The sequence below is a fragment of the Chaetura pelagica genome, unplaced genomic scaffold (assembly GCF_000747805.2).
Source record: "Chaetura pelagica isolate M959 unplaced genomic scaffold, ChaPel_1.0 scaffold20, whole genome shotgun sequence".
Classification (NCBI taxonomy): Eukaryota; Metazoa; Chordata; class Aves; order Apodiformes; family Apodidae; genus Chaetura; species Chaetura pelagica.
The window spans coordinates 3,332,227-3,359,546 of record NW_009951958.1 but is presented as its reverse complement, the minus strand read 5'-3'; the positions used below and the strand labels follow the sequence as shown (position 1 = coordinate 3,359,546).

General features: G+C 42.0%; 1 protein-coding gene across 1 annotated transcript in view; it reads left to right on the top strand.

Moving 5' to 3' along the window:
* DIS3L2 (DIS3 like 3'-5' exoribonuclease 2) overlaps positions 1-27,320 on the top strand; it is a 167,093-nt gene that overhangs the window by 57,535 nt on the left and 82,238 nt on the right. The window contains 2 exon segments of the mRNA XM_009999669.1: positions 1,085-1,258; positions 16,668-16,747. Of these exon segments, the coding sequence (XP_009997971.1) occupies positions 1,085-1,258; positions 16,668-16,747 (254 nt within the window).

The following is a 27,320-nucleotide window of genomic DNA, read 5'->3' as shown; positions in this document are numbered from 1 at the left end:
ACAAGGGACAAACTACTGGAAGCATTCAGGTCCTGGAAAGAGTCTGGAAAATGGTTGCAAAGATTGTGGGCATGTCTGTGTGTGTCTCCTGTAAGTAAGGCAGTGAAGGTTCTTCACAGCTGTTTTGGAATCATGGAATGGTTTGGGTTGGAAGGGACCTTTAAAGGTAATCTAGTTCCAACACCCTTGTCATGGGCAAGCGTATCTCCCAGGAGATGAGGTTGCTCAGTGTCCTGTCCAACCCAGCTGTGAACACTTCCAGGGATGGGGCATCCATGGCTTCTCTGGACAGCCTGTGCCAGTGTCTCACCACCCTCACACTAAAGAATTTATTTCTAGTTTCTAACCTAAATCTCCCCTCTTCCATTTTGAAGCTGTTACCCCTTTTCCTATAACTATATAACCTTATAAAAAGTCCCTCCCAAGCTTTCTTGTAGGTTCCTTCAGGTACTGGAAGACTGCTGTAAAGCCTCTCTGGAGTCTTCTTCAGGCTGAACAACCTCAACTCTCTCAGCCTGTAAGAGAAGGCATCAGTTTGCTCAGACAGATGTGTATCCCTTGGGATGGAGAGTAGTGTGCTGAGTTCCCTGGAAACTGTCCTCTGCAGAGCTGTGTGGGATCTGATGGGAATGTGTTCATCTCAGGTAGTGGAAGTGAGTCACCTTTTCCAGTGGTGAAGAGAGGAAGGAGGATCTCAAGGGAACCAGCCATGTGTAAATCTGGAGCAGCTTGTGTGTAGTGCTGAGCTTTCCTTTTCCCTGAGGGATGTTTCTTTTTTTTTTTTTTTTTTTTACACCTTTTTTACCTCTGCAAAAAACTAATAATATAAAATGTCTACTTGCAATTAGATACATGGAACAGCCCAGAGAACTGTCTGGCCAGTGTTTTGCATCTCTAGCAGACCTAAGTCATGGTATGGTCTGAATTACTGCTAAGTCCTCTGCCTGAACTCATGAAGAAGTGAATAGGTGAAAGAGTACATTTCAGGGCTCAGCAGCCTCTCTACCAGGACAGTAACAATATGACGGGAGTAATTATACACTTTGAAAAAGCATCCCTTTTTTTTTCTTCTTTCTCTCTGCAGGCAGTTGGCCAAAAGTCTTGGGCAGGCTGGGGAGATTGAGCCGGAAACAGAAGGGATCCTCATGGAGTATGGTGTGGATTTCTCTGACTTTCCCCCCGAAGCCCTGGAATGTCTTCCCCAGAGCCTTCCCTGGGTTATCTCACCAGAAGAGCTGGCCAAAAGAAGAGATTTAAGGTAACAACAAAAAGCAAGGTCTGATGCTTCTCCTTGGGTTGCTGCAGCATTGTTTTGTTTTGCTTTCATCACACTTTGAAAAGGCACTGACTTTAATACAGGTACCATACTGCACATTACCTGTGCTAGAGTGGAAAGAAACTGCTTTTGAAAGGACCTACAAACCCAGAAGATCAGTTGTTTGGAGAAGTATTTTTGAGGCAAAGAGGCTTTTTCTCAAAAGAACTGTTGCAAACTGAAAATTTGGTGCTTGGCACTTAATCTGAAAGCTTTATGTTTTTGTCTGGAATGTATTAGGTATTTTAGTGGTAGTTTTATAGCAGAGATTTTCTGAATGCCTGGCAGATCAAATGATCTTGGACATTGTTACTTTGAAACTTAAGCACAGGTAGAGACTGTCCTGTGTTTTCCTGTCTAGTCTCAACATGTTTCTCTGTTTTGAAGAACCTCTCTCATGTGGAGTTTATGATGGTTTTTGATCAGGTCAGCAGCTGGCAGATGCAGCCCCTTCCTGCAGCCTGGCAACTTCTTGCTGTCCCTCTACCTCACATTACCCATGCCTGTAACTTAGTGATGCTTCCACCAGCTTTTGGGAACTCTGTGGTCAGTTGGGTGTCAGACACTGACATTGCTGGTCTACCCAAAACTGATGGATTTTCTGAGCTTCAAAGTGTCACATTTAAGAGATGTCTTCACAGAATTGCCAGAGTTGGAAGGGACCTCTAGAGATCATCTAGTCCAACTCCCCTATAACCTATGACTGCATCCAGGTGGGTTTTGAATTTCTCTAGAGAAGGGGACTCAACAGCCTCTCTGGGCAGCCTGTTCCAGTGCTCTGTCACCCTCACCATAAAGTTTTTTCCTCATATTTAAATGGAACTTCCTATATTCCAGCTTGTGCCTCTTGCCCCTTGTCCTGTCAATGGAGACTACTGAAAAGAGTCTGGATCCATCCTCCCTGCACCCTTTAGATACTTACAGGCATTAATAAGGTCTCGCCTCAGCCTTCTCTTCTCCAGGCTAAAGAGTCCCTGCTCTCTCAGCCTTTCCTCATAAGGGAGGTGCTCCAATTCCCCAATCATTTTTGTTGCCCTCCACTGGAGGGCAACTACTCTTTAGTAGTTCCCTGTCTTTCTTGAATTGTGGAGCCCAGAACTGGACACAATATTCCAGATGTGGCCTCACCAGGGCAGAGTAGAGGAGGAGAATGACCTCCCTTGACCTACAGGCCACACTCTTCCTTATGCACCCCAGGGTTCAACTGGCACACTGCTGGCTCAAGGCTAATGCACTATCTACCAGGACTCCCAGATCCTTCTTCTCAGAACTGCTTTCTGGCAGGTCCACCCCTAATCTATATTGGTGCATGGGGTTCTTCCTCTTTAGGTGCAGGACCCTGCACTTGCCTGTGTTGAACCTCATTAGGTTCTGCTCTGCACAGCTCTCCAGCCTGTCTAGGTCACACTGAATGGTAGCACAGCCCTCTGGAATGTCAGCCACCCCTCCCAGATGTGTATCATCAGTGAACTTGCTGAGGATACACTTTGTCCCCTTGTCCAGGTCATTGATGAACACATTGAACACTGAACTGAGTACTGACCCCTGAGCTACACTGCTGGTTACAGGCCTCCAGCTCTACCCTGTTCCATTGATCACAACCCTCTTAGTTCTGTCACACAGCCAGCTCTCAATCCATCTCACTGTCTTTACTAGAAAAGAGTTAAAGACAAGAGAATAATCATTTGTGTAGAACCTCAGTTTGCAGGAAAGGAAAGTGTAAGAAATCAAAACAATAAATGCATTACTAAGATTACAGTGTGTGTTCCACTCCCATCCTCACCCTAAGGCATCCTGTCTCAGTTGGCAGGTTCATGGCTTTCTTGCATATTGCCGAGGTGAAGCAGCCCCATGAGCCTGATTCCTCGAAGACCATTGTACTGGTACAAGCACATGCATGTATGTAGCAAGCTCCTCTTCCTCTTAGTTTATCTGTTATTGGCATGGATGTGAGCAATTTGAGTGTATAAGCTGATAAACTGCAGCCATTTATGTATGTACCTAAAATCCAGATGATGCTTTGGACCTAATCCTGCCCTGTAGCCTGTAACTTCCTTACTGCTTTCGATTTACTGGATTTCTATTGCCATGCAATGGAATAATTCAGGGGAGAATCTCACTCCTGATTGACTAGTGGTAACACTGGGATAAAATATCGAAACTGGAAGCTTCAAATAGCTCTAAAAAAAACATACTGAAAGCTGCAGTTCAGAAGTCACTGGAAAGTGCTTATTTTTATATTCTCGCCTACATTTCAGTAGCCTTCTCTGTTTCTTCTGACAAAGTTCTTTCAAGCAAATAAAGAGCTTGACTTGTCTCCAGTCAGACAAGCAGTTTTGGAAGCAAATTCTAAGTGCATTTATTGCTGTTATTGCTGAATTGTAACACTGGGGCTTATCAAGGTGATAACAGTTTTGTGGTTAAGCCATTTAAATCCCTCTCTGCCCCTTCCCAACCACAGTGCACACTACAAAGTAGATTTCCTTTTGATCCTCTCAAATATAAACATTTAACAGTCAGGGTTTTTAAGACAATTATTTGAGCTTAATTTGCTAATCCTTTTAATGTCAACTGCCACACTGTTGACTACCTAGCCTGTGGTCTAAACACATATGGAGATAACATGAGACTTGTAGTTATGGAAAGCAAAATATGAGTCAGTCTTCTTTCTTGTTTCCTCATAGTGAGAGGTTTGTCTACCCAGGAAATAATGAGTTTTGTTAGTAATTGTAGCACATTTTATAGCTGAGTGGGGTCCTGTAGTTGGGGACCTGGCTGCTATCTTTTCTGATCTCACCCATCAGACCTTGAGAAACTGTTCTTGACAAGTCCCAAGGTGGCTCAGCTTTAACATGGTACTAAATGTTAGCTTTCATGTTGTCAGCAGTCAGTGTGTTGTGGTCTGCAGCCTGGCCTAGGCTGGCATCCAGAGAAGGTTACCAGATACCTGGTTATCTGGTCTGGGTGCACATGGCAGTTGTGCCTTGTTTTCCGTGGCACCTGCCTCTGTGAGTGTCCATCTGTGCTGTACTTTGTGCGTGTTGATCTGTCAGGCTTCCCAGGTACTGTACAGTACTCCCTGAGAGTACAGTGTAAGGTAACTTCCAGTGAAATAAAAACTCATCTTTTCTCATGAAACATCCATGTTAACACTTTTAAATAGCTCATTCTAATTCAGTTTACACGTTGTTCACCTGACTGGAGTGAACACACAGTAGAGATTGGCTCACAACACTTTCAGCTGTGGTAAATCTGCTACAGCTCTGTAACACAGTGCTGTAAATTTTCTAGTGTTATGCATTAAGCTTTTGGGATTTGGAACTGAGACCTGAGCTAAGTCTTGGATTTCCTGGTGTTTCCTCTTCCTGAGCTAACTTTTCCTTGTTTCCTTTCTCTTTGGGAAATGATCCTTTTGTCCTCAAAGAGTAACTTTTGTTCTGCCAACCAGTGTCCTGAGGGTGGTCGAGTCTCTCTGAGTCAGTGTGTAGTGCTGGGAGGTAGAGGATCTGCACTGGAGTCACTGGTGAGCGTGGGTTTAGATGGGATTGAGACAATGTGTTTCACCACGCTGCTGAGGCTGGGCAAGAAGAGGGGAAGATATTTTCTCCACGCCATCTTGAGAATATGTTGCATAGTCTGTTTGGGTAGCAACTGTGATCTCACCTATATAGCCTGTGCATGGTTGCTTCCAAGAGGCATCTTTTTTCCCCCTCCAGTAATGGCTCATGAAGATAGCTTTACATAATATTTTAGTATTAAGGCAGAAAAGATCTAAACCTCGTGGATGGCTTTGAAATCTTTTAGTAGATTTAGCTCTCTGCTCTGCCACTAGTGCAGTTTTGCCATGGACAGATTTTTTTATCTGCAGGGGTTAATCTATTTGCAAAATTAGGCAAGTATTTCACAGGCACTCCCAGATTACTTGTTTGCAAAGAGCACCAAAAGCTTCTAATGAAAAGCACTAGGCAAGTGTGAGGTGTTGGCATTGCGTGCTGCAGTTGTGTTTTATAGAGAACATAAGGTTTCATAAAGTATCAGAATAGTATGGTTGAGGAAACTTCCCTTCCAGAGACATTACATGTGATCATACAGATAGGACCAGAGTTCTCATTTTATTATTCAGGTTGACTAGAATTGGTATTTTTTCATTAGAAGGTGAAGAAGGGTTTGGTTTCTGCTTTTAGAGAACCATCGGAGGATTAGTGTCACGGAGGCAAATTTTGGTGTGCAAAGTTTCAGTCTTTTTCTGGTCTTTGCCAGTGTTTCAACATGTCATTTTTATTTCCATGTTTGCTTTGTACTTTGTGTTTCAATGGTGTGGTACAAAATACAGCCCCAGAACAGAAGAGAGGTCAGGGCATGGAGGAAATGCAAATTTCAGAGGTTGGTGCAGGAAATGGGGACTGGAGGAGGAGGCCATTTGAAGAGGTGTAGCCAGGAATCTAAGAAACCCAAAAGCTATTTCTAAGAGTCATTCCAAATGTTTCTAATTTCATTCATATCTTTTTGTTTCCTTTACTGCTTAACTGGGACACGGAACTTAAGCCAGGAAAGTCCAATCATAGTGGGAAACAAAAACCTAAATATTGGAGAGAGAAAAAAGGGCTGTTCTTTGCAGAGCAGTTCTCCTCTTGCTTGTCTCCCATTGTTGGTGTTACTGTGGAAAATGTATAACATCACTTTTTTGGAAAGTGCTAGAGCCTATTCAAGTAGAGATGTTTTATACACTTGAACATGGAAGAACTTGGGGGTATCTGTTTCTTTACCATTTGCCTAATAATAAGTGAGCCTGTTGACCTCCGCTGGACTATTACAAATGTGAAACTTGGCACTTAAAATTGCTTGCTCTAAATTTTCCAGTTGCTTTCTCTTTTTCCGTTTGATGTCATCCTGCCAACTAGTGATTTTATTATTATAAACAGGACATTGTATTCACTTTTAAGAAGAAATATGAAGCTGAAGGTAAAATTACAAACTACAGTTTCTCAGCTGGCAAAATACAAAACAATGAGCTAAAAATACTGAGCAGAGAAAGGGTGCTGTGGCAACAACCTCTGAAATATCCACAAGATGGATGTGGGCTGAGGAGCAGAAACTGGTTTCAACTGAGCAGCTCTGAACTCTTGAGAATCACTAAATGGCTGAGGTTGGAAGGCACCTCTGGAGATCATTTACTCCAACCTCCTATCTCATAGTGGAGTCAACCAGAGCAGGCTGCTCGGGGCTGTATCCAGTTGGGGTTTGGGTGTTTCCAAGATTTTACAAGCCCTCTGAGCAATGTGTTCTGGGGTTCAGTTGCAGTGTGACTGTCTGTTCCTGGCATGAAGAGCATGAGTATTTCTCCTGACTGCTAAAAGCCCTGGAGGGCATCAGACTGGGGGGACAGCAAGGATCCTTTGCATTGGCAATAGACAGTTAATGCTCACTTCTCCTGCAGGGCAGAGTTAATGAGTTAAAGAACTTTGATCTTGCAGACAAAGAGCTCTGAGAATGCAATGAAGCTTTCAGCTAAAATTTGCATCTCAATATTTCAGTATGTCACCTCAGTTGCAACTGACCTAAAGCAATCCAAGTTATTGAAGGCAATTTCATAATTCTGGCTACCTGTTCAGAAATGTGATGTGCTCTGTTGTGTCTGTGTCCACTGTAGAGGGAGGCTCTGGTCTTAGCACTGTTTGTAACTGGAAAGCACTGGCAGCCGGACAGTACCTGCAGTGTAATTCTGCCTGCTATCTATTTCTTTCTTGAAGAGTGTTACAGCTGGTAACAGGGATTAGGTTTGACAGCATGCTCTTTGTTGGAGATGCCTGAGGAGATTATTGGCTGATAAAATTAAAGGTGATGGTAAAAATGGCAGCTTTGAGCTGTGCAAGAGGTGTTGGAGGAAAGCAGTCAGCCTCTGAAACAGATGTCTTTTTGAGGCAGGTGGAAGACTTTGGTTAAAAATGAGTGCAAGTCAGATAAAACATCATTAAACAGCTTGTTTCCTGGAGATTTTCCACTACAAAAAAGCTAGTGTTAAGTCGAGCAAGACTTACTCAGCTATAATAGGATATGTAAAAATGCTTTGGTTTCTGATGGAAACTGAGAAACAACTTGTTTAGCAAATGTATAAGCAACATTGCTGCAGATCTGTTATCTTGGCGTGGAGTGGAGACACAAACAGGGCCAGATTATGATCTTTGCCCTCTCACTGAGTTGTTCTGTGACTAATGTAATGTTCTCCATAGGGAGATACAAGGCTTACAAAGGATTGCTCAGTGGTGTCTAAGGATAACAGATCTAGTCCCTTTCTAACAGGATTGGTTCCAGGAGATGGTGATGATGGCTGTACCTGCTTTGGGTGCTTCTGCTATCCAGGCAGTCTGGGGAATGGTACCCTTCTGGGATTGGTTAGGAGAGCCTGTGTTAGCTCTGTCCTGACCCATTAGCTGGGCAAGTAAAACTCAATAAATACGGGGCTCCTGTCAGAGTGATGTGATTCAGCCTCTTGCTCCTGGTTGGCTTCTTCAGGTCCTCCTCTCTGTTTTCATAACATTTTCTGCTACACTATGGCTACAGCAATTTTGATGACACTGTTTTGTACAAAATGATGCATGGTCTTTGCTCTCAGACACTGTTTTTACCAGTGGCTGATGTACACAGACACACTGGCAGCTTCACTGCTGATTTTCCTTACAGAAGGTGCATGTGGTCATTGGAAGTGCAGCTTCAAGCAGAATCGATGGGGTGAAGTTGGACAGGGTTTTTGCCTTCTGATCCTGTAGGCCATCAAAACTAAGCTTATTAGTTAAGAATCTGTTTAGTTGTGGAAAACAGTAATAACTTTTGCAACTAGGTTGTTATACATACTGCCTTGTTCCTGCCTGGCTGCCTACTTTATGGAGAGGAATTGAGAGAATAATACAGGGAGATGAGGATAAAATCTTAAATCAATTTGAAATTCTTACTGAATTTCACTGGATCACAAGGTGGACTTTTGGTGAGCAGAAGAAAATGCCATATCTTCCGATGTTTCTGTGAGTTAAGTGACCCAGTTCGAGTGTGCCAAAAACTACTGGTTTCTTTGATATCATGGTGCTTTGCTGGTGCCCTTCTGCTACAGGTCAGATAACATGGGGGTAGAGAGGAGATGAAGAATCCAAGTCCTGGTGTCAACCAGGTATCTGTCCTTGATGCTGTAGATGAAGAAACTCAGAGCTCCATCAGTAGGTGAGGCAGTATATCTCTGCTGTGGTATTCCAGGGCTGATCGTTTATCGCTAGGACAGGGTGATTGTTACAAGGAACATTTTCCTTGTGACTCCATTCTGGTGGAATGGTGTAAAGCCTACTTTGACCTGTACTTCTGCCCTGAAGTTTTTCAGTGATTGGATCCTTGTTCCCAACTTATCTTCAGATCCTCACTCTCTATAAAGGAAAAAAATATAATAAAAATATCATGATGACACACATGCAGGTACATGAGACAGAGTTGTACTGGAGGTGTCACAACATGGATTAGAAGTGAGGCAGTCTGGAAAAGACAATGTTCTGAGGGATGAGGGATTGATTTACAAGGAAGGAATAACTGTTCAATGTGTATTTGTCAACACTGAAACTAGAAGTTTGTGGAAGATATAGTAGTTGATAATTAAAATATATGCACCAAAATGACAACAAATGAGAATTGTTTAAGGTGGTGGGAGGATAGAAAGAGATATTATGAGGACAAGTAAGGTAAAACAAAGAGGAAACCTTTTCTGTTCAAGCTAAAATTGGCTGTAGCTTAGGCTGCTAAAGAAAGTATTGGAAACTCCATCACTGAAGATTCTAAATGCTATAATGGAGAAAGTCCTTGCAAATGTATTGTCATGAGTAGTCCAGCTCTGACCTATGGGGGTTGGATGACCTAATGTCTCTTCCATTTCTAGCTCTGTGCATCTATGATTAAAGTAGCTTATATATTGCAAGTGCATTTTCAATTACACTCCACCTTCTTGCGTGGGATAGTGGTGGTGCAGAGACCTCATTATATTTGTGGTACAATTACAGCATGGCTTGTAGGAAATACTGCTAGTACTTGGTCTCTCTGAGACTCTGATCTTGTTATATATATATGTGTGTGTGTGTGGGCTTTTCAAGCCATTTAGGTATGCTACAAGACTGCAGTGCTCTTTTTTTCCATCTTCCTTCTTACTTGGAGGCCATAAATATATAGAAGGAACAATTGATTCTGATTTAGCAATCCAGTGAGCAGTTCATGGTGAGGATGTAGCTGTTTGATGTAGTCGCTGTGGATACATCAGGATTCATTGTCAGCCCCTCTCTTTACCAAAGTTTGTTTTCTGAACCACAACAGGACATAGTTAAAACATAAACACAGAGACATTAAAAAGGCTGGTACTGGCTTGATGTAAAAAGTTGGGCTTTTGGTGCATTTTATGCTATGCTGGATTTTTGTGAGGCTTATAACAATTAGTGTTTGGAAGGGGCAGGTTTTCCTTCCAATTACTTTATAATTTCATTTCATTTTGAAATTTATGTGCCATGCAAAAAGAAGTTTGTCATGTGTCAAGTATCTTTTGTTGGTGTGTTACAGGGCATTCAGAGTGCCTTCAGAGATTGTCAGGGTACTTCTATTGCATGCATATTTTCTTAATATATTCCTTTTTAATAATCTGTCCTGGAAGGAGCCACTCTAGGGTTTTAACTAAAATCTGCTAACATCAAGTGTGACAAATGTAGTAGACACTACACGTAATAGATGGCTTTAGGAGTGGGATGTTGAAGTCTCTAAAATGTTCCAGCACCATTTGTTCTCTAAAATTTCTCTCTGAGAAAGGGTACTCCATCCCCATTTGAGTAATGAATGTCAGTGGAATTGGTCCCATGCTTATTGGCACTTTATAACAAACCTGAACAGACACCATGGTTGAGCTGGATTTACTCGTGACTGAAGAATGAGATTGATTTTTGTGGTTGCCATAACAATTGGACTGGTGTGTGAAAAAATGTCAGTAGCCTTCACTGGAGTGAGTTGACAGCTCTAGGATGCCTGTTCCTAAATTAAAACAAGTGTTTCCAGCTCTGAGAAATGATGTCTGTTTAACTTTTTGCAAGATGGAGCTCAGCAGGCTCTTAGAAATTACCTGAAGAGCTTAAAGATTCTAGAAGTGCCTTTACTGTGCTTAATTTTAAAATGCCAGCTTTGAGCTGGAGTTAATAAGAGTAAACCAGGAGGCTGAGCTTTCACTCCCACCAAGCTATTGTATGTACTCACAAAGTGGAGAGAACAGGACAATCTAAGGAGTCCCTAGAAGAATGTAAATGCATTGCAAGTGTCTAGACATGCAGTCACTCGTACTGTAAATGTCTTAGCACTGACGCACTCAGGTTTAAAGGAGGCTTGCACTGCCTACACTTTAATAAACAAAATGATGGTCATTACTGTCTCACCTCCAGCTGCAGCAGTCTGTTCTTTGGAAATAGGTTAATGCTTCTGCAGAAGATGTAGCGTGGTGCTTCAGGAACTGTTGGGTGACTGGAGGGACCATGGGCTGTGAGCACCAAGCCTGAGGCATGGCACCTACTGGGGACATGTTTGGTGGTTCTCTGCTGAGCCCCTTCCTTAGGTGCTCTGGCTTGCTTGAGGAGGTGCCCAGCTGTCTTTCTTTCTCATGAGACTTGGCAGTCTAAATTCTGTCCATGAGCTGAGCCCTAAGCAGTCCAGCTTCAGGCAAATGGTAAAGTTGGGGTTTCAATCCGTGTGACTTCAGCTGGTGATGGCTGCAGCCAGAGCATGCAGGAACATGGATGCAGTTGGGCTGCCCAATTGACTTGTGCTTGTAATGCCTGGGATGTCATTTATCCATTTCTGCTTCCCTTAGTTCCTGAATATCTGGCTTATGCTTTCTTCATTAGGACTCTGTCTCCCACAAGTACCTCAGCTGGTAAGAACATAATATTGCTTCACCAAAGGTTTTCTAATGCCCTAGTGAGTACATGCAGTTCTCTGAATGGTTATTTCATGGTTGTTGGCATTTGTTAAGAGTGGTGAAAATCTGGACTCTGTGTCATCACTGATGGGTTGACTCATCTGCATGCTGCTGGCTGGGAAGGCCATCCAGTTGTTAGGAGGATCTGTGTGGCTGGAGGGGCCTGCTTTGTTTACTGTGTACAAATTGGCACTTTTCTCTATGAGCAGCACCAAAGCAGCCTTACAGAAAATCACACTGATAGCACCCAAACTGGCCATGTCAAAAACCTTGCATCTAATACAACCTGAACCCATGGCTTACAAATGCAGTGCTTCATTTTGATCCAAGTAGACCTTCCACTTGAGTAAAGATGCAGCCCTGGCCACTGGGACTTGTAATCTCCTCATGTCATAGGTGTTTATATTTTATGGCTAATTCTGAATTCTGAATAGTTTATTGAAATATGGGAGCAAACCTTGAAGCACTGCCTGTACAGTATTTTCTCTGCTGATTCTTGCAAATACCTTTGCATAGATCTACGTATTTGCACAAAGAAAAACAAACAGCAGTTGCAGCCCTGTGATCTGTGAACGTTTTAATTACCATGACGGTAATTGCAGCTCACCAAGACGCTACTTATCTTACTTCTACCACTGCACTAGCCTGCTAAAGGTAAAAAGACTAACTGCTCTGCAGAGATGCTTGTCCACTTCAATTAGGCAACCTTAAGCCGTGCAAAGAGAAACTGCACTTAATTAGATTTCCTTAAATTAGGATTGATATCCCAGCCTGTAACTGTACATGCTGCTGTTACTGTCTAATAAACTAAGTGCTCTATTCTGCAGTTTTTTCCCCCCAGATGGTTAATTTGCAAGATGGCAGAGGGAGACAACATGTGAGCTTTGACTTCTTTAGCAGTGCTCTTGTCACTGGTGGCTGGGTCAGTGCTCTGGGGCAGTGCCTGGTGCTGGCAGGGTCTGGGCAGGGTGTGTGTGGCATGTGCTTTTCTGACTCTTGCTTGTAGGTCCACCACACTCAGTGTGAGCCATTTCCCTGATCCTCCAAAACTTTCATGTTCATTGTCTCATGCACAAAACCTCTTGCTGTGAGAAGGAGGGAGAAGAGATTTTATTCTTCCATCAACAGGAAGTCAGTGCCAGAGCAGGTTCACCTCTGTAAACCTGTGTTAGACATATGGTTTAGACAAAGAGGCTTCTGTAAAAACTGGAAGCATCCATACCAAAATGTTTGGTTTTGATCAGTGTGAGGAGGGGGCTTCTTAAAGGGAGATATTTTTCTCTAGTCTTTTCTAGCATGAAGACCAGAAAACATCTTAACTCTGAGTATTTGTCTATCTCCTAAACTGGTTTCTTCTAACTGTTCAAGTTGTGTGTATGTTGAAACTAGTGGACTTGGAACATCTTGTTACTTCTACAAAGTATTTTTTTACAATTTTAAATGAATAAAACATATTTTTATTAGGTGTCATGACAATGAAAGGTGACTCCTTCAGGACTCTTAAAGAAGGGGGAGAGGGGGATAATCAAGCTTCTTAACCTACAAGGTCACCTTGGTGGCCCTCCAGAAGCTGGAGGCAGCTGCCAGTTTGTATTTACCTGTGGTCAGTGCAAATGTGCATGTATGTAGTTGGGCTGTTTGCTTGTGCTTATGCAACATCTTTGTTAGCAGGTGCATCCAAAGTGCTGTTGCCTTGAGCTTTGGTCATACAACCCACTGCAAGATGGTTTTGTTACTCTTTGTGGTCAGAAGTGTGGTCTGATCTCTCAGAGATCCTCTGTGCCACAGCTTTTGTGGTATTACACAGCCAGACAGAATGGTCAGGGGAGGAATTTGAGTAACTCTTTAATCTTTGCAGGCTGGACTTGCCACATAGCTTGGAGCAATGTTATTTCTTCACCCAAATGGTTTTTGTCAGCTGCTTCTAGGGTCGTCCCTGGGGGTTTTCACAGGGGTGGCTGGTGTAGGTGCCAAGGGAGGGGACAACTTGCAGAGCAGCAGGGAGGCTGTGCTACCCACACCCAGTCTTTCTTCTCCTTGCTTCTCACTGCCTTGCACCAATTCTCTCTGGGACAAGAGGCAGCTCTCTGCAGTGAGCTGGAGATAAAAGGTGATAACAGTAGGGCTGGAGGAAAAGCAGAAGATAGCTGAGAACATACTCTCTGTGGAGACCTTGCACTGGAGGAGCACATGTGACGGGTGCAGCCCATGGGCTCAGCGCTGCAGTCCCATCACTCAGTGGATTGTTTTCTTTGCCACGTGCCAGCCCCAGTTCCTGTAGCCATCTGAAACTCCTCCAGTAATAAAAACTGAAAACCAGAAGTATAATTCATCACACTTAGTAATGCAATTACTGGTGAGGGGAATTTGCTTAGAAAACTTCAGCTAGGTGTACTGCTGTGTGCCAGGATTATCTCACTGCTATGAACCTTGAGCTCTGCTTGCAAATCAGCTTCTCTTGTCCCATTGACTACCTGGCCATTGGCTCTGCAACACTTCTGCAGAGTCCTTATGCCAGGAAGTATCATTTCCTGCGTTACTTGCTCAGTGACTTTCTTACCTCACCTTGCAGTCTGTGCCCAGAATAAACTGCCTGTGACAAGCAACAAGTCCAAGTCCCTTGAGTAGTTTGAACATAGAAACTGATCTGAGCCTGGTGCTTAAACATGTCCCAGCTGTGCTGCATGCAGAAATGCTGGTGAGAAATGCTAAATCAGTATTTGTCTGGACCTCTCTTCAGCTTTGCATCTGGGAGTTTAAATACCTCAGATGGTGAGCTGTGTGTGTGTCTGCAGTTTGCACGTTAAGAGGCTGCTCAGAACCGGCCAGTGTGTCCCGGTGGGCACAGTGGGTTGTGCACAAAGCGCTGCCCCAGTGGGCTGGGGGCTGCCCGCCAGCCCCTCATGTTTGGGCTGTCTGAACTGGGGCCACCAATGAACTCTGCCATAGATGTGAGTGGCCAAATACATCTCAGGAAAGCAGCCTGCTAGTTGCTACCATTGTATAAATGTGTTCAGAATTTGGCACCTGTGTATTTATGCTTGCTCCTTTCCAAGGCAGACTGCAAATATGCACTTCGTTGAAACTAATCTGCTAATTTTTAAGCTGCCTGGAGCTGTGATTCACAAGAGGTGGCAGAAGCTTGTGGTTGCAGGCCTTGAACATCTGGGATAAGCTAGCTATTCCCCTGACACAGGAACGCACATTGTCTTTGAAGAAGCTCTTAAACCTTTTTCTTGCTCACTCGTCAGATGAAGCAAGCCATGGGTGTCCATTTGGTGCTGTTTGCTCTTTTAAATGAAGTAACTTAAAGGAACACTTACTAGACGTGGCTGGGGAGTCACAGTGCCAGGATGTTGTTGCCTTTATACCCTATGAGTTAGTGGGACGTAGTGTACCCATACATGCAGGTGGGCACACATGCATGCCCCTATACCACTTGTAGTATAGACGCCAGTGTATCTGCATACACATGGCTCCCTAAAATAAGTTGCACAGTACTTTGGAGTTGGAGGTATCCTGAAATTCCATCCATGGGTGGAATTTTAAGGAAAATGTATTTACGGAAGTGAGGTTGTTTGCAAACCTTTAGAAATCGATTGATTCCTAGTGCTGCTTAGCAAGGCAGGAACAGATCAAAGTCCCAGTGTAATTGAAAAGATTTTATATCTTTCAGTGTCATGATCCCTAATTTGTTTAGATGCACACGAAGGATCAGAAACTGACGTGCATCTGGGGATTAATGCAGTTTTGCTATCCAATCTGAAAGCTAGAATATTCTAAAAGATTTTCAAAGTCTCAGAAGGCAGTAAAGTGCTTTACTGATTTTTATGTCTTTGAAAATCTCTATTTAGTATGCCTGGTGGAATTATATAAATACATGCTGCCAGCTGTCTGATACCAACAGATACCACCCAGAGCATTTAAGTACCAAAGTGATAGGCCTGTGAAGATAGAGACATTGCTCTCACTGTGTGAGCACCCATGCAAAAACACTGAGACTTGTTAATTCCACGTGACACTCGCTCCTTTAAAAGTTCACTGTAATTTTTTCCCCTCCCACCTCTCCTACCTCAGGAGTGTATCAGTGGTTAAGCTGTAAGAAAAATAATGTGTGTTTTCATTATACATCTCTAAAAGGGAGTTACCATCATGATATGAGTTTTTCTGCAGCAAAAAGAAAAGCAGCAGCCTGATTTCTTCCTTGGCAGCCTCAGCCTTATACCATTGTGCTTGGGAATTTTTTAACTAAGGAGGGGCTGAACTTCCTTTAAAGATTGAGAGAAAAGCAAAATAAACCAGCAAACCCATTCCTTTACTGTCTTCAGCGCTTTTCAGCTACAGTCTGATGTTCCATACATTGCTTGGGTGAACCCCTCTGTAGCCCAGGGGCCTGGACAAGAAGTTGCTGGACAAGAAGCAGCCCAGGATGAAGGGAAGGCCCTAAAGCAGAAGTTTAGAAAGCTTTATTTGTCGAGTGTTTCAGGTTTTGGGTCTCACTAGTGCAAGGTTCCATGCTAAGTATAATGATCCCTTAAACAAATGCTCTGTTTTGTTTCATCTGTGTGGCTCTAGACCATACCTGTAACCCATCTTGGTATGTTCCAGTGTTTCTGCCACCCACTTCTATGGGACATACTTATGTAAGCTATCCAGGGCAGGGATGTGTATTCCAGGCACCTCCAGCATATGTGGAGGAGCATTCTGCTTTTCCAAGCACTAAGTTGATTGTCTACATCTAATTACTTGAACTGGAGTTCACTCTTTCTATAACTTTCATAGTATTTCCTATTGAACCCACTCTTCCCTTTGGTGCTCAGTAGGTAAGGCAGATGTTATGAAGTACTGCAGCCCTTAGGTGTCTTTACTGAGACTAAAACTCACTTAATTTTTTGCTATTTAGCTTGGTTTTTAAATGTTTCACCACCTCTGTCCTGTGCTAGCTGTGCTTATGGACTTCCATATGCTAAGATACCTGCCCTTACATATGGGGATGAGGGTTGTATGTGTTCCATTTAGCTTTGCAATTAGGAACGGTTTATTTTTACTCTACCTTCAAAGCATCGAGACTTTTTCCGACTTGCTTCTCTGGAGTGAAATTGATGGGCTAAATTGTTTAGGTTTTGTGGAGGAAAATCAGTAATGAGATGAAAACTGTCAAAAGAAAGCAGTTAAACGAAAACACCTAAGGAGATTCACTTGTGTAAAACCTTTTCATATTTAGACTTTCAGATTAGATTGGAAGATGTTTCAACAGACAGAGTCTTCTGAAAACATGGTTGATGTTGTCTGGATGTCTCTGATGGTCTCTGTGTTTTGATACTTTCTCCATGACTAGAAGATAAATGTTTCTTTTCTTTGTTTTGCCTTGGATAGGAAAGAATGCATTTTCACCATTGACCCATCAACTGCCAAGGATCTTGATGATGCTTTGTCCTGTAAACAACTCCCTGACGGTATGAGATATATTTGACAAAATACTTCTTGGTGTTTATATTAAGCTGTTGACACATTGATATATGTCATGAAGTATTCTTTACCAAATGCGAGTAGAGTGATAAACTAGTTTTTCTCTTGTTGTTTTAATTGCCTGTTTTCAGAAGTCTTGGAGCAGATACCTTCAAGCTGTACTCTCAAGTAGTCTTGGTGTCAGGAAATGCAGTGTTTTGCATAATCAGAGCTGTAATTTGATTTGAGCAGATCTCAGCTGTCTCCTGTCATTACAGAAGTTACAGCTGAATAGCTAATAGTTTTGCAGACTGAAGTCTAGTGAAACTTTGACCTTGAATACGCAGTTCCTGGATAAAGGAATCCAGTTCTTTGAAGGTCACTGGCTGAAATGCTTTTTAGTGTTTATAGGATGCTGGGAATTGTCAGATGAGCAGAGTGTACCTTATAAGTTGTGTTTATTCTTCTCAATGCCTTTTAAGCTTTCTATTCTGCCTTATTTGTACTTTCACTATGCTGTAAGCCAACAGAACAGAAAGTAAAGCTCCAGAAGCCAAATCTTGATGATTCTGACTTAAAGAACTTCCCCCTTGTAAACTTATTTTGTCCTCCGCTCACTTAGTTTGATGATATCCAGTAACAGACTTGGTTAGAAATACTGCATTATTTGATTGAACAATCTTCCTCCAATAAACAGGATAAAGTGATTTTTTTTTGTATGTATTTAGTTTTTCCTGCTCGTTACTCATCATATCATGATGATATCAAAGACCATCAATCCCTGTTTTCTGGGTTGATTTAATTCTGTGCAGTATGGCCAATGAATTGTCATTTATACCCAGGTACAGAACAGTATTACAGGGCTATAAAACTGATAGAAAAATCAGATGAAAGAAAATTTGAAGAGAATAAAATTATTTCTAATTATACTGTATAAAAGCAGTTTTGAAGCAAGATTAAGGAAAAATTGCTTCTATTGCTCAAAAAATGTAAAGTCTTACTAAGAGATCCTAAGCTGGACTCTGTTCTACCTCTTTCCACTCTGAATTATCTGTAGGTTTATGACACTGTTGTGATCCCACAGCCCCTCAGATCTGAGGTGTTAAGTTTCTGGCTTCTGAGCCTCTACTGATCACATAGACAGGGCTTTTAGATGCTGCAGGAAGTCATTCAGTGAGCTGGTTTGTGCTGCTACATCTGCATTTTTTCCTTATATTCACCATTTGGAGAAAGTGTTCAAGGAAAATACCTGCTTGAACAAGAATTCTTCTTTCCCAGAAAGTCTGTGAAGCCATTGCAGGGCCATCACTTGTACCTGGGACTTGTCCATCAGGAATGTAGCTACACTCAGAATTGTCTTGTCTTTCCAAACCCTATGTCAGAAAATGCTGTATGAGGTCTCTTGCTGCAATCTACAAGAAAGGAGAACTATCATTGCAGAAGGGATCTTCTACTTGTCAAGTCCACCCAAGAGGGTTGTAGGTGTTTTTAGCCTGGGAGTGATGCAGGGTGGCTGCAGTGCTGACTCATGCCCTGATCAAGCCTCTTTAGAAAAAGTCTTTCTCATGCAGTCCAACCAGTCCTTTCCTGCTCTTTTATAAATGCTAAGGAATAAGTGAAAGGATCAAGTCAAAGCCATGCTTTCAGAGGTTGTCTTTACCTGTATATAACACAGGAGCAGGCACAGCTCTTGCTCACAGTTCTTGCATGCAAATGGAATTTCTGTGGATTCGTTACTTTTTTGGCCCACTGAGAGCTGATAACTTTACTCAGTGATTTTCAGCCTGTGGTCTGCTGGCCACTGTAGCACTATGTAGGCCCATGAAATGTAGCTGGCAAAAGTAGGGGTATAAATGCATCAGCATATATGAAATTTTTAAAGATATCTGTACTTTTGACTTAATTTTTTTGGGGAATTTCCAAATTTAGAAAGGTCCAAAGCCAGTGCTGGGAGTCCTTTAGGTTCTCTTCTTTGTGTTCACTTGCTTTCAAAGCCACAGTCATTCCCAACTCTTCAGTGTTGAAGACAGCCCCTGTGGGAACCTCAATCTTATGCTTAATAGAGCCTCTTTATATGTTTTGGAGGTACCCTGAGGATTTTTGGCTTTAAAAGTTGCTATGCTAGCTGCAATTATTATGGCAAAGAGTTGTTTTAGAGGTTAAGGGCTTATCCAGGGCTGGCAAGGCTGCATCTCTCATGAGGGCAAAGTTGTGTTAAGAGTTAACATGGTTTTTATTCCAGATGTAAATGTGGTTAGAATAAATTATTATTTTTTTCCATATTTTTTTTTATCCATATGTAAAACACTTTAAAAAAACCCCAAACAAAACACCACCAAAAAAAAACAAACCACCATGAGCAAACCGCGTATCTGGCATCCTCATGATGTCAGGAGATCTCAAAAAATCAACAGAGAATGTAGAACCCAGTTCACAAAAATGTCTCTCTGGTGTATAGGACCCATAATAACTACAAGAAAAAAAGAAACCACTCATTGCCACACTCCTTCTATCAGACAGCTAAATCAGTGCATTTCAGAAGATTCTGAAGAATGAAATTGTCCATGGCCTTAAGCATTTGTTGCTAATTTATTCAAGACTGAGGGATTTCTTTGTCTTGAAGGATCTTGGCAACAAGCAGAGAGATAAAGGGATGTTTTTGCACCTTTGCTTAGTTTTAAAGCTTCTTAGAATAACCCTTATCAGTTCTAGTCATTGGATGGGGGACTCACCCACTGCTACCTCCTCAGTAAAAGATGGAAAGGAATTTTTTGCAGAAGTAATCCACAGATCTGTTGTGAAGAACTACCTGGTAGCAAACTGACACTAGCAAAGGAAGCATGGGATGGTTGTGGGAATAGCTGTATTTTTAATGGAGCTTGCAGTAGGATATTGCAGCAGTTGGAAACTTTTCAGGGATATATGTCTTAAGTGGGCCAGTCTGGTTTTGAGAGGATTTTATAGTGGAGTCTGCTTTTGATTAACAGTCGTGCTCCTCGTTATTGTTTAATGACAGCAGTAGGGAGGTAAGCTTGCTGTTCACATTTGTGAGTGTATATTTTAAAAGAGATCAGCTCCAATAAAGTAGAAAAATAGGGTTATTTATGTAACAGCTTCAGAAATATGAACGAACTGTACTCCTTTTAGATGACTCAGCATAACCTTAGAGTAAAAGATGGATCTGGACTGTGCCGCGTCTCTACAGCCTTTGTAGAGCTGTTTCAGGGTTGCTTGAGGTTTTAAGAAAGTTCATTTCAGTCAATGCTCTTTTGTGATCCTTTCTGCACGTCTTCTAGGAGTAACTGCAGCCAGGAGCATACAGCAGACCTGTTCTCAGTTTGTACAGACGTTGCAGAGCGTTCACAGAGAAGACCTGTGCTGCTTTCAAGCCCAGGTGTTTTCACCCAGAGTGCAGACATTTCAAGTTTTATTCTGATCTCGTCACGTAAGAGCAAGCCAGGTGACCTGTGTGTCCCAGTGGCACCAGGCAAGGTTCCCACACTTGCAAAACCTCTTCTGGGAATTACCTATGAGTGGTGTGTGTATTTCTGGTAATGTACACAGCTGCTGGGGTTGTGTTTGAAGGCTGCTTATTGGTAGGAGCAGAAATGAAATCTGACAAATTTGAAGGCAAACAATTCCATCTAGTGAAATGTCAAACTGTGATGGGAAAGGATCATAGAATCAAAGAATAGTTTGGCTTGGAAAGGACCTTAAAGATTATCTAGTTCCAACCCCCCTGCATGAGCAGGGACATCTCTCACTAGACCAGCTTCCTCAAAGCCCCATCCAACCTGGCCTTGAACACCTCTAGGGAGGAGGAGTCCACAACTTCTCTGGGCAGCTTGTGCCAGATGTGACAGAAATGGTTGTGGTCCATTTCTGAGGGCTTGTCTTACCTATGTCCAGGTCTTTCAATGCTGATGTCAAAGCTGTACTTCTGGCCATATTAGGAGTCCCTGTATATGTTTTTGTATGCTTGTTAATGACTAACATGGTTCTCACTGTTGCTCTTTCTTCCCTGTATCCCTACAATCTTTTTCAAAGTAATTAAAATTCAAATTTTAAATAGTATTCAATTCAATTTAAATAGTATTCTAGGAGGAATTGTACTGCAGAGCAGAAATATATTGTACAGGCTGTTTGCCCTGTTTTTCATGTCTTTGGTGGCATTGATTGTCTGCATCTTGGAGCAGGGTCATATATAGATACATTCATTGAATCTTCCCTGGATTTACCTGATGACCTAAGCAAATGAGATTTCTGCAGTGTGCTGCTCCCTGATTTTTCCTTCTCTTAAAATCCTTCCAACCAATTGGTGAATCTAAATCAAATATGCCTGGGGGGAATGGGATAAAAACTTTAACCACGTGTTTCTGTAAGTGTTTTGAAAATGGTGTCTTAGCAAAGAGGAGAGCTTCTCTTAGTGACCCAAATCTGGGAAGTGTGCCATATGACCTTTCTTCTTCGGAGACACCAGTGAATCTGCTGTGGGCTGCAGGTTTTGGTAACAAATCTGCAGAGAGCAAGGGCTTATATCTCTGTTCAAGGGGCCTATTTCATACATTTCAATAAAACCAGCTGATGTTTTCTCAAATGTTGGTAAAATTATCCCCTGTCTACTGCAGGCTTATGGACACTGGGGCTGCTTTTCTTGGGCCTAGTGGACACCTTAGTAAACATCTCCTAGTGTGTGAGCTCTGGTGTCTTGTGCCTGAAAAACACCTGGTAGCCTCAAGATGTTCTCTGCAATTTCAGGTGGCCACCATGTCTTCCTCTCCTTCCATCCTTGTTCTTTGCTGGTGGAGTTTGCAAACACTTGGTTGTTTTAATTTTGCAAACTTGTGTGCACTTATATTCTGCTTTTTAAGACATAAATTATGTTCCCTCTTCTATTCAGCTTTGTCCCCCTGGCCACTTAAAGACTCTCAGGTGAAATTTGCTCTAACAACACATGATACAGGACCTCTCAGCTAATCCATTTCATTCCTGCAGAGTATAGGAAGAGTTTGTAATTGGAGTCATGTTGGGCTGACTTGCGTAAGATAAACACTAAAGAATGGACTAGTGTTGAATCAAAAATTACATTATGAAATTACTATACTTCCTTCTTTGTAAGATGTTTAAGGTGACCAGGTACCAGGCTCAGCTTAGAGAGAACATGACAGAAACCCCACATGAGTCAAATGTAAAATGACCAGAAACTGCAATTTATTGCAGGAGTCAGGCATAGGAAAAATAAAGAAGACCTACAAGGAGTGGGATTGTGTGTAACATTTGGGTGGTTTTTCCTTTAATATCGGGCATAATTAGCTTGACTCTCCTGTTCCCTGCTGGTTAGTTCTGGTGGGTTCATGTTCAGGATCTATGTTGTGTCACTAGGAAAGTGAAAAAGACATATTGCAGTGATTAGAAACAGGTACTTTTCCTGTCTTTCCATCAAGAGCTTGTGGTTGCAGATTCTTTGAACTATGCAAACTACACTCAGGTCTGTGCCAAATCCAGATCCCTGCTGTGTCCCACAGCGTGCTCCCGTGTAACGCTGGGGAACTGCAGCACCAACAATATATTTTGCTTCTTATTTTAAAGTAAAATGAGGTTGTCTGCAGCAACACACATCACTTCCAGTTTCCAGGTGCAGGATTGAATGGATCAGAGGGCTGGATTACTTCATCCTTCTTCCACCAAACATTTATCTCAAAATCAGTGAAACAACTTGACAGCTTAGGGCTCCCTTGGCTTGAGTAGAAGTAGAGCAGCTTGTTCCAAACACTGTGGTGTCTGAAAGGCAAATAGACTGAGCCTAATCCCCAGACAAGTGCATTAAACTGAGTGTTAATGTATTGGGGTGGAGATTAAGAAAGTTTGAATTTAATTGGAGCATTGATTGCTGGAACACTGTATGTTGAAACATTTCTCGGTTATATTTGATTGGCTAAAATCTTGGTTAAGCAAAAATGGGAAGGATTTGGCATGGATAATTCATATTAATTGCACTGGATTTTTGTATCAAGTGAGATATTTTTACAGATATTCCAGCCTTATCCCAAAAGCTTAGTGTGTTTTTGACTACACACAAAGAATGTTCTGGGGGAAAAACACAGGGTTAAAACAGTATAACAGGTAGATTGTCTGTGAAGGGCTAATGAAGACCATGGCTGCAGAGTATGCAAACAGATGTGCAAATACCAGTAGAATTACTTAAGAGAGGGAATTGATTTTCCTGAAAGGAAGAAAGAAGCTCTGGGCAAAGTTTCCTTCTGGGTCATTTCAGTTCATAAATTCAGGACCTGGGACAATTCCCCAAAGATTTAGAGGTGCTGGGTTTTGTGTTTCTGTGGCTTTTACTAATATTTGTGGATAGAGACTTAAAAACAATAGTGTCTGTATACTGAAGAAGAAAAAAATCAAGACAACCAACAATAAAAGCCTTTATGGAGCTGGATAATCAGAAAGGATCCAGAAATTCCTGTACAAACAGATCTAAAAGCATTTACCATTCACTGAAAAGGACCTCAAGAACCAGGAGAGTCTAGAGAAGAACCACGAATGATAGGTCATGACCAGATAGAGCTAGAGAAAACAATATTTTCCACTACATTTGGCAGATAAGGATCAGAAGATATATGAGGAAGATAAACTTTTAAATGGTACTAATAGCTAGGAATAAATATGGTTGACTTCGTTCATATGTCCTGTTTCATGCAGGCAGCAAAGAGGTTAGTGCTGTATATATTCTTTATTATGAACTTAAATATCAGAGTCCCTCAGAAGTGCTGGGCTATTGTTTTAACTTCAAATTTACTGCAGTTGCAGGGGTTTCTGAACCCAGCTGAACAGGAAAAACATCTTCAGTGCAAGTCACTACAGTATTTCTTGATTGTTGAGTATTATGTCAACATACAGAAAGAGTAAAACTAGGTGCAGATGGACATATTTTTGAAATCTTTCCAAAAATAAACAAAAGAGTTGGATGGCTGAAAGTGAAATCTCAGTTGCTGCCTTCTGTTCTCCAAGAAATTGAAATGTCAAGGCTGTTCAGCGGAAGTATCTTGTATGTATTTGGCCTAGCACTAAATCCCAAGGTCTCTTTGAATGCCTGGGAACACTCGCTCAGCCTTGGATTACTGGGTTTGGTAGAGATGTCACAAAAGGGACTGACCTGGCAATAGAGAGAGCTGGTCCCTCCCCATTCAAAACCTTTGTTTCAGGAGCAGGATGACATCCTACACCCAGCATTACTGTAATTCATCTTGAAAGCTGCTGGGTGCCACTTCCCATCTCTTTAAATTCAAAGACTACTGATTTCCTGATGGAGTTGGCCTCTTGCACGGGTCTTGGAGTGGTGATAAAAACAATTTGTTATGTGAGTACATGAAACTGTGTCCTTTTACCTTTGTCATGTTGGCTGGAATCCTTGCTGTTAAGAGATTGCTTGGAGTCTCCCTTCCTAACTTCTCCCTACCAGCAAGGAGTATTTTCCAAGTTGGCAATCTGAGATCACAGCAGCACAATCACTGCCTTGGTGTCCTGCTTGATGTCTTGTCTTGGTGAAGGGCTGAAGATCCATCTGCCAACAGCTTGTTATAGACTCCAACTAGCAAAGATTCATGTTGGGTCTAAGTCACAAGTAGTCATCTGGAGGTTCTCCCAGGGGTTACCATATAGCAAGTACTGGCATTCAAGTGATAAATCAGATACATCTTCAGTTTGTAGCAAATATTCCCTTTATTTTCCATCATTATAGTGTCTATCCCCAACTGTCCTGTGCTCTGGCCTGACTCTTACTATTAAAATACTTGTGCCCCACTTTCATCTGTACTTTCCTGCTTAAAATTTGCCCAGTAGTGTGAACAAATCTTTATGCAGTGTTTTTATTCTGTTGGATATCATTCCCCATGTCCTTCAGTCTGCAATTAAATGTTTTATCTTGTACGTGATGTGTAAATTCTGTCTTTCTGAGTATTTAGTGGTTTTCCCTCAGGAATATTCCTTCCTTGTGTATGTATCCAACTTAATGGTGAGTGGTGCCACTGGCACAGAGGGCTCTTTCATTCTCCTGCAGTTACTACATCAGGTTTGAAGGTCATTTTCAGGAATGATATTGGCAGTAGGTGTGTTCTGGATGGCAAGATGTCCTGTCACAAGAGCTGACATGGGTTTTCTGGTGACCCACAGGACAGGATTCTCTTGTTTTGTTTCTTATTTTTGTTTCTTTATATCCTGATATATCCTGTGAGGTCTGAAGACCTGAATTCTGACTGATCACCAGCTTAGATGTTTCTAGCTCATGGGAGATGGAGGTTGAGAGAACATCAGCACAAAGATCTACCTGGTATTCCTGGAGGAGGATTGACCACCTTGCTCTCCTGAGAGCCTGGGAGCACTTCCTGCTGACCAAGAGCCATTTCTGAGTGTACTCTTCAGGGCTGGACAGTGTGGAGCATCATCTTCCTTGCGAGGGCTTTAAATGTTAACTTCATCCAAAGTATTTGAAACAGTGCTTCACTGGTGTGGCTTGTGCTGGTTTGTGTATGAAACTCAGGGCTCTGTAAGGCACAACATGTGAAGTGCCACATTATGGGGGTGTCCTGCTTTTGTTTTGCAGTACAAAAGGTAGCTTTTAAATTCTACCAGGTGGTTTTAGGACATTGTTGAATTTACTAGCTGCTACAGACAAAAGCTGTATGACATTCACGTGGAAGATCTGTTCCCAGTGCTTCATTTGGTAATAGATAAAAGTCTCTCATAATTCTGAAACTATTTAAAGAATTGCAGATGGCTCATGGGAAAACTCTAGGAAGTATTCTGCTTGAGAAGGTTTCCTTTCCCAGCAGGTTTTTTTGCTTTTCATCTTCACTTGTCCTTCACTACACTTAATGAACACATGAATTTTGTTTTGTACCTTACTTGGAGCCAATCCCAAATTGGTTTGTAAAATCATAGTCATGTCTATAATGTTCAGTTGATGCCAGAGACAAAACTGCCAAAGTTCAGGTACTTTAGACCTGAGTAAAACAGTGTTTCAAATGTCACTACAAAGTAGATACGAGTTATTCCAGATTTTGGATTCAGTGATGTCTGACACAGACCTTTTAACTGACAGGAAAAGAAAAAGTCACAAAAAACCTGTTATGCTTTATTTTTATTAAATGCTCTGAATATTTTCAGGTTCTCTTGGGATTGCTGAAAGCATCCCTTTGGAACATTACCATTCCCATCAGGGGTTTCTCAGACATCTGGGAGGCGCCAAGACTTTCAATATGATAAGAGTTAACATTAAAAAATGTATTTTATTTTGCTTTCCCCTGTGATCTCATCCTGTTTCTCACTTTGGAAGAACTGGGACCAATCTTGTTTCTGCTACCTTTGAGGATTCATCCCTCTTGCAGCACCTGAGTTTGCCAGTTAAGTGAGAAAAGTCACAGCTTTTATTGTCTTTACATCAGCCGAGCTCCCCAGGAAAAGGATGTACATGTGATCTGTAAAGGCTAAAGAGTTAAGAGGTTGAAAGGAAGCCATGATTTTAATTGTGACTTAAGAAGCAAAGCAAAAGCCCAGACCCACCCAAGCCTTTCTGCTGGTTGATGCAGGCACTTGGAACAGCCACACTGACGTCCTGCATGTGCTTCTGCTCCCTCTCTCTCTGTGTGGAAGTCGGGGGCCTGACCTTGGTCACCTCTCCAGGTTCCACAAACCCAGAAAAAAGTGACTAAGCATAGTTTAGCATCTTGAATCCTTGGCCAGGCTGTTCCTGATGGTCTCAAAGTCTCTCTGTGGCTGGTAGGTGAAGGAGACTATTTCTGTGGGACGTTTCTCATGTGAACCAGTGGCAGGGGGGCTTGGATGGCAGCAACTCCTAGAAGTAATGCATGGTGTAGTACCTAATATTTGTGGATTGTTACCCTTTAGGGGTGCTTAATGTTTGTTTGGGCAGACAGTTTTTCCTCTTTTGAAGTTGTTGCAACATTTACTGAAGTAATATTTACGCTTGCTTGGAAAAGTTACTGCTTTGTGCCCTGGGGGCTTGTCCTGCTCTCTGGAGATACAGAATTCTAACTGCTTTTGCTGAAGTCTTTTTGTAAGGTCATGTCCAAGAAGCAACTTTTTGAGAAGGAAAAAAAGCTATTGAATGTGTAAAAAAAAAAAAAAAGTGTAATTAGTTGCATTTCAGTTGGCTAAAGGATCATCATGTGATAATTTTCAAAATTTGATACCCTGATAAACAAGTTAATGGATTTATGCTCAGTTGCACTGTGCTTTCTAAAAGCAAAATGGCCCTAGGGCACACAAGTAAAATTTAAGCACTTTCTTTGTTATTTTAAAATAACACAAATGTAACATACTGTCTGATTTTTTTGAACAATAGTTTGGCTTCCCCTAGTGGAAAAGTAATCTCAGCTGAGAATTAAAGCCACTCACCTTTGTCTTTAGGCTCCAGAACAGACAAATAACTCCCTCTTTCCATGGTTCCACATTTATTTTTGTATTAAACCCTTCTGTTCTCTGTCTTGCTCTGTTTGCTTTCTACTTGCTCTTTTCTCCCACTCGTGCTGTCATTCTCTTGTCTCTCACTCTTTC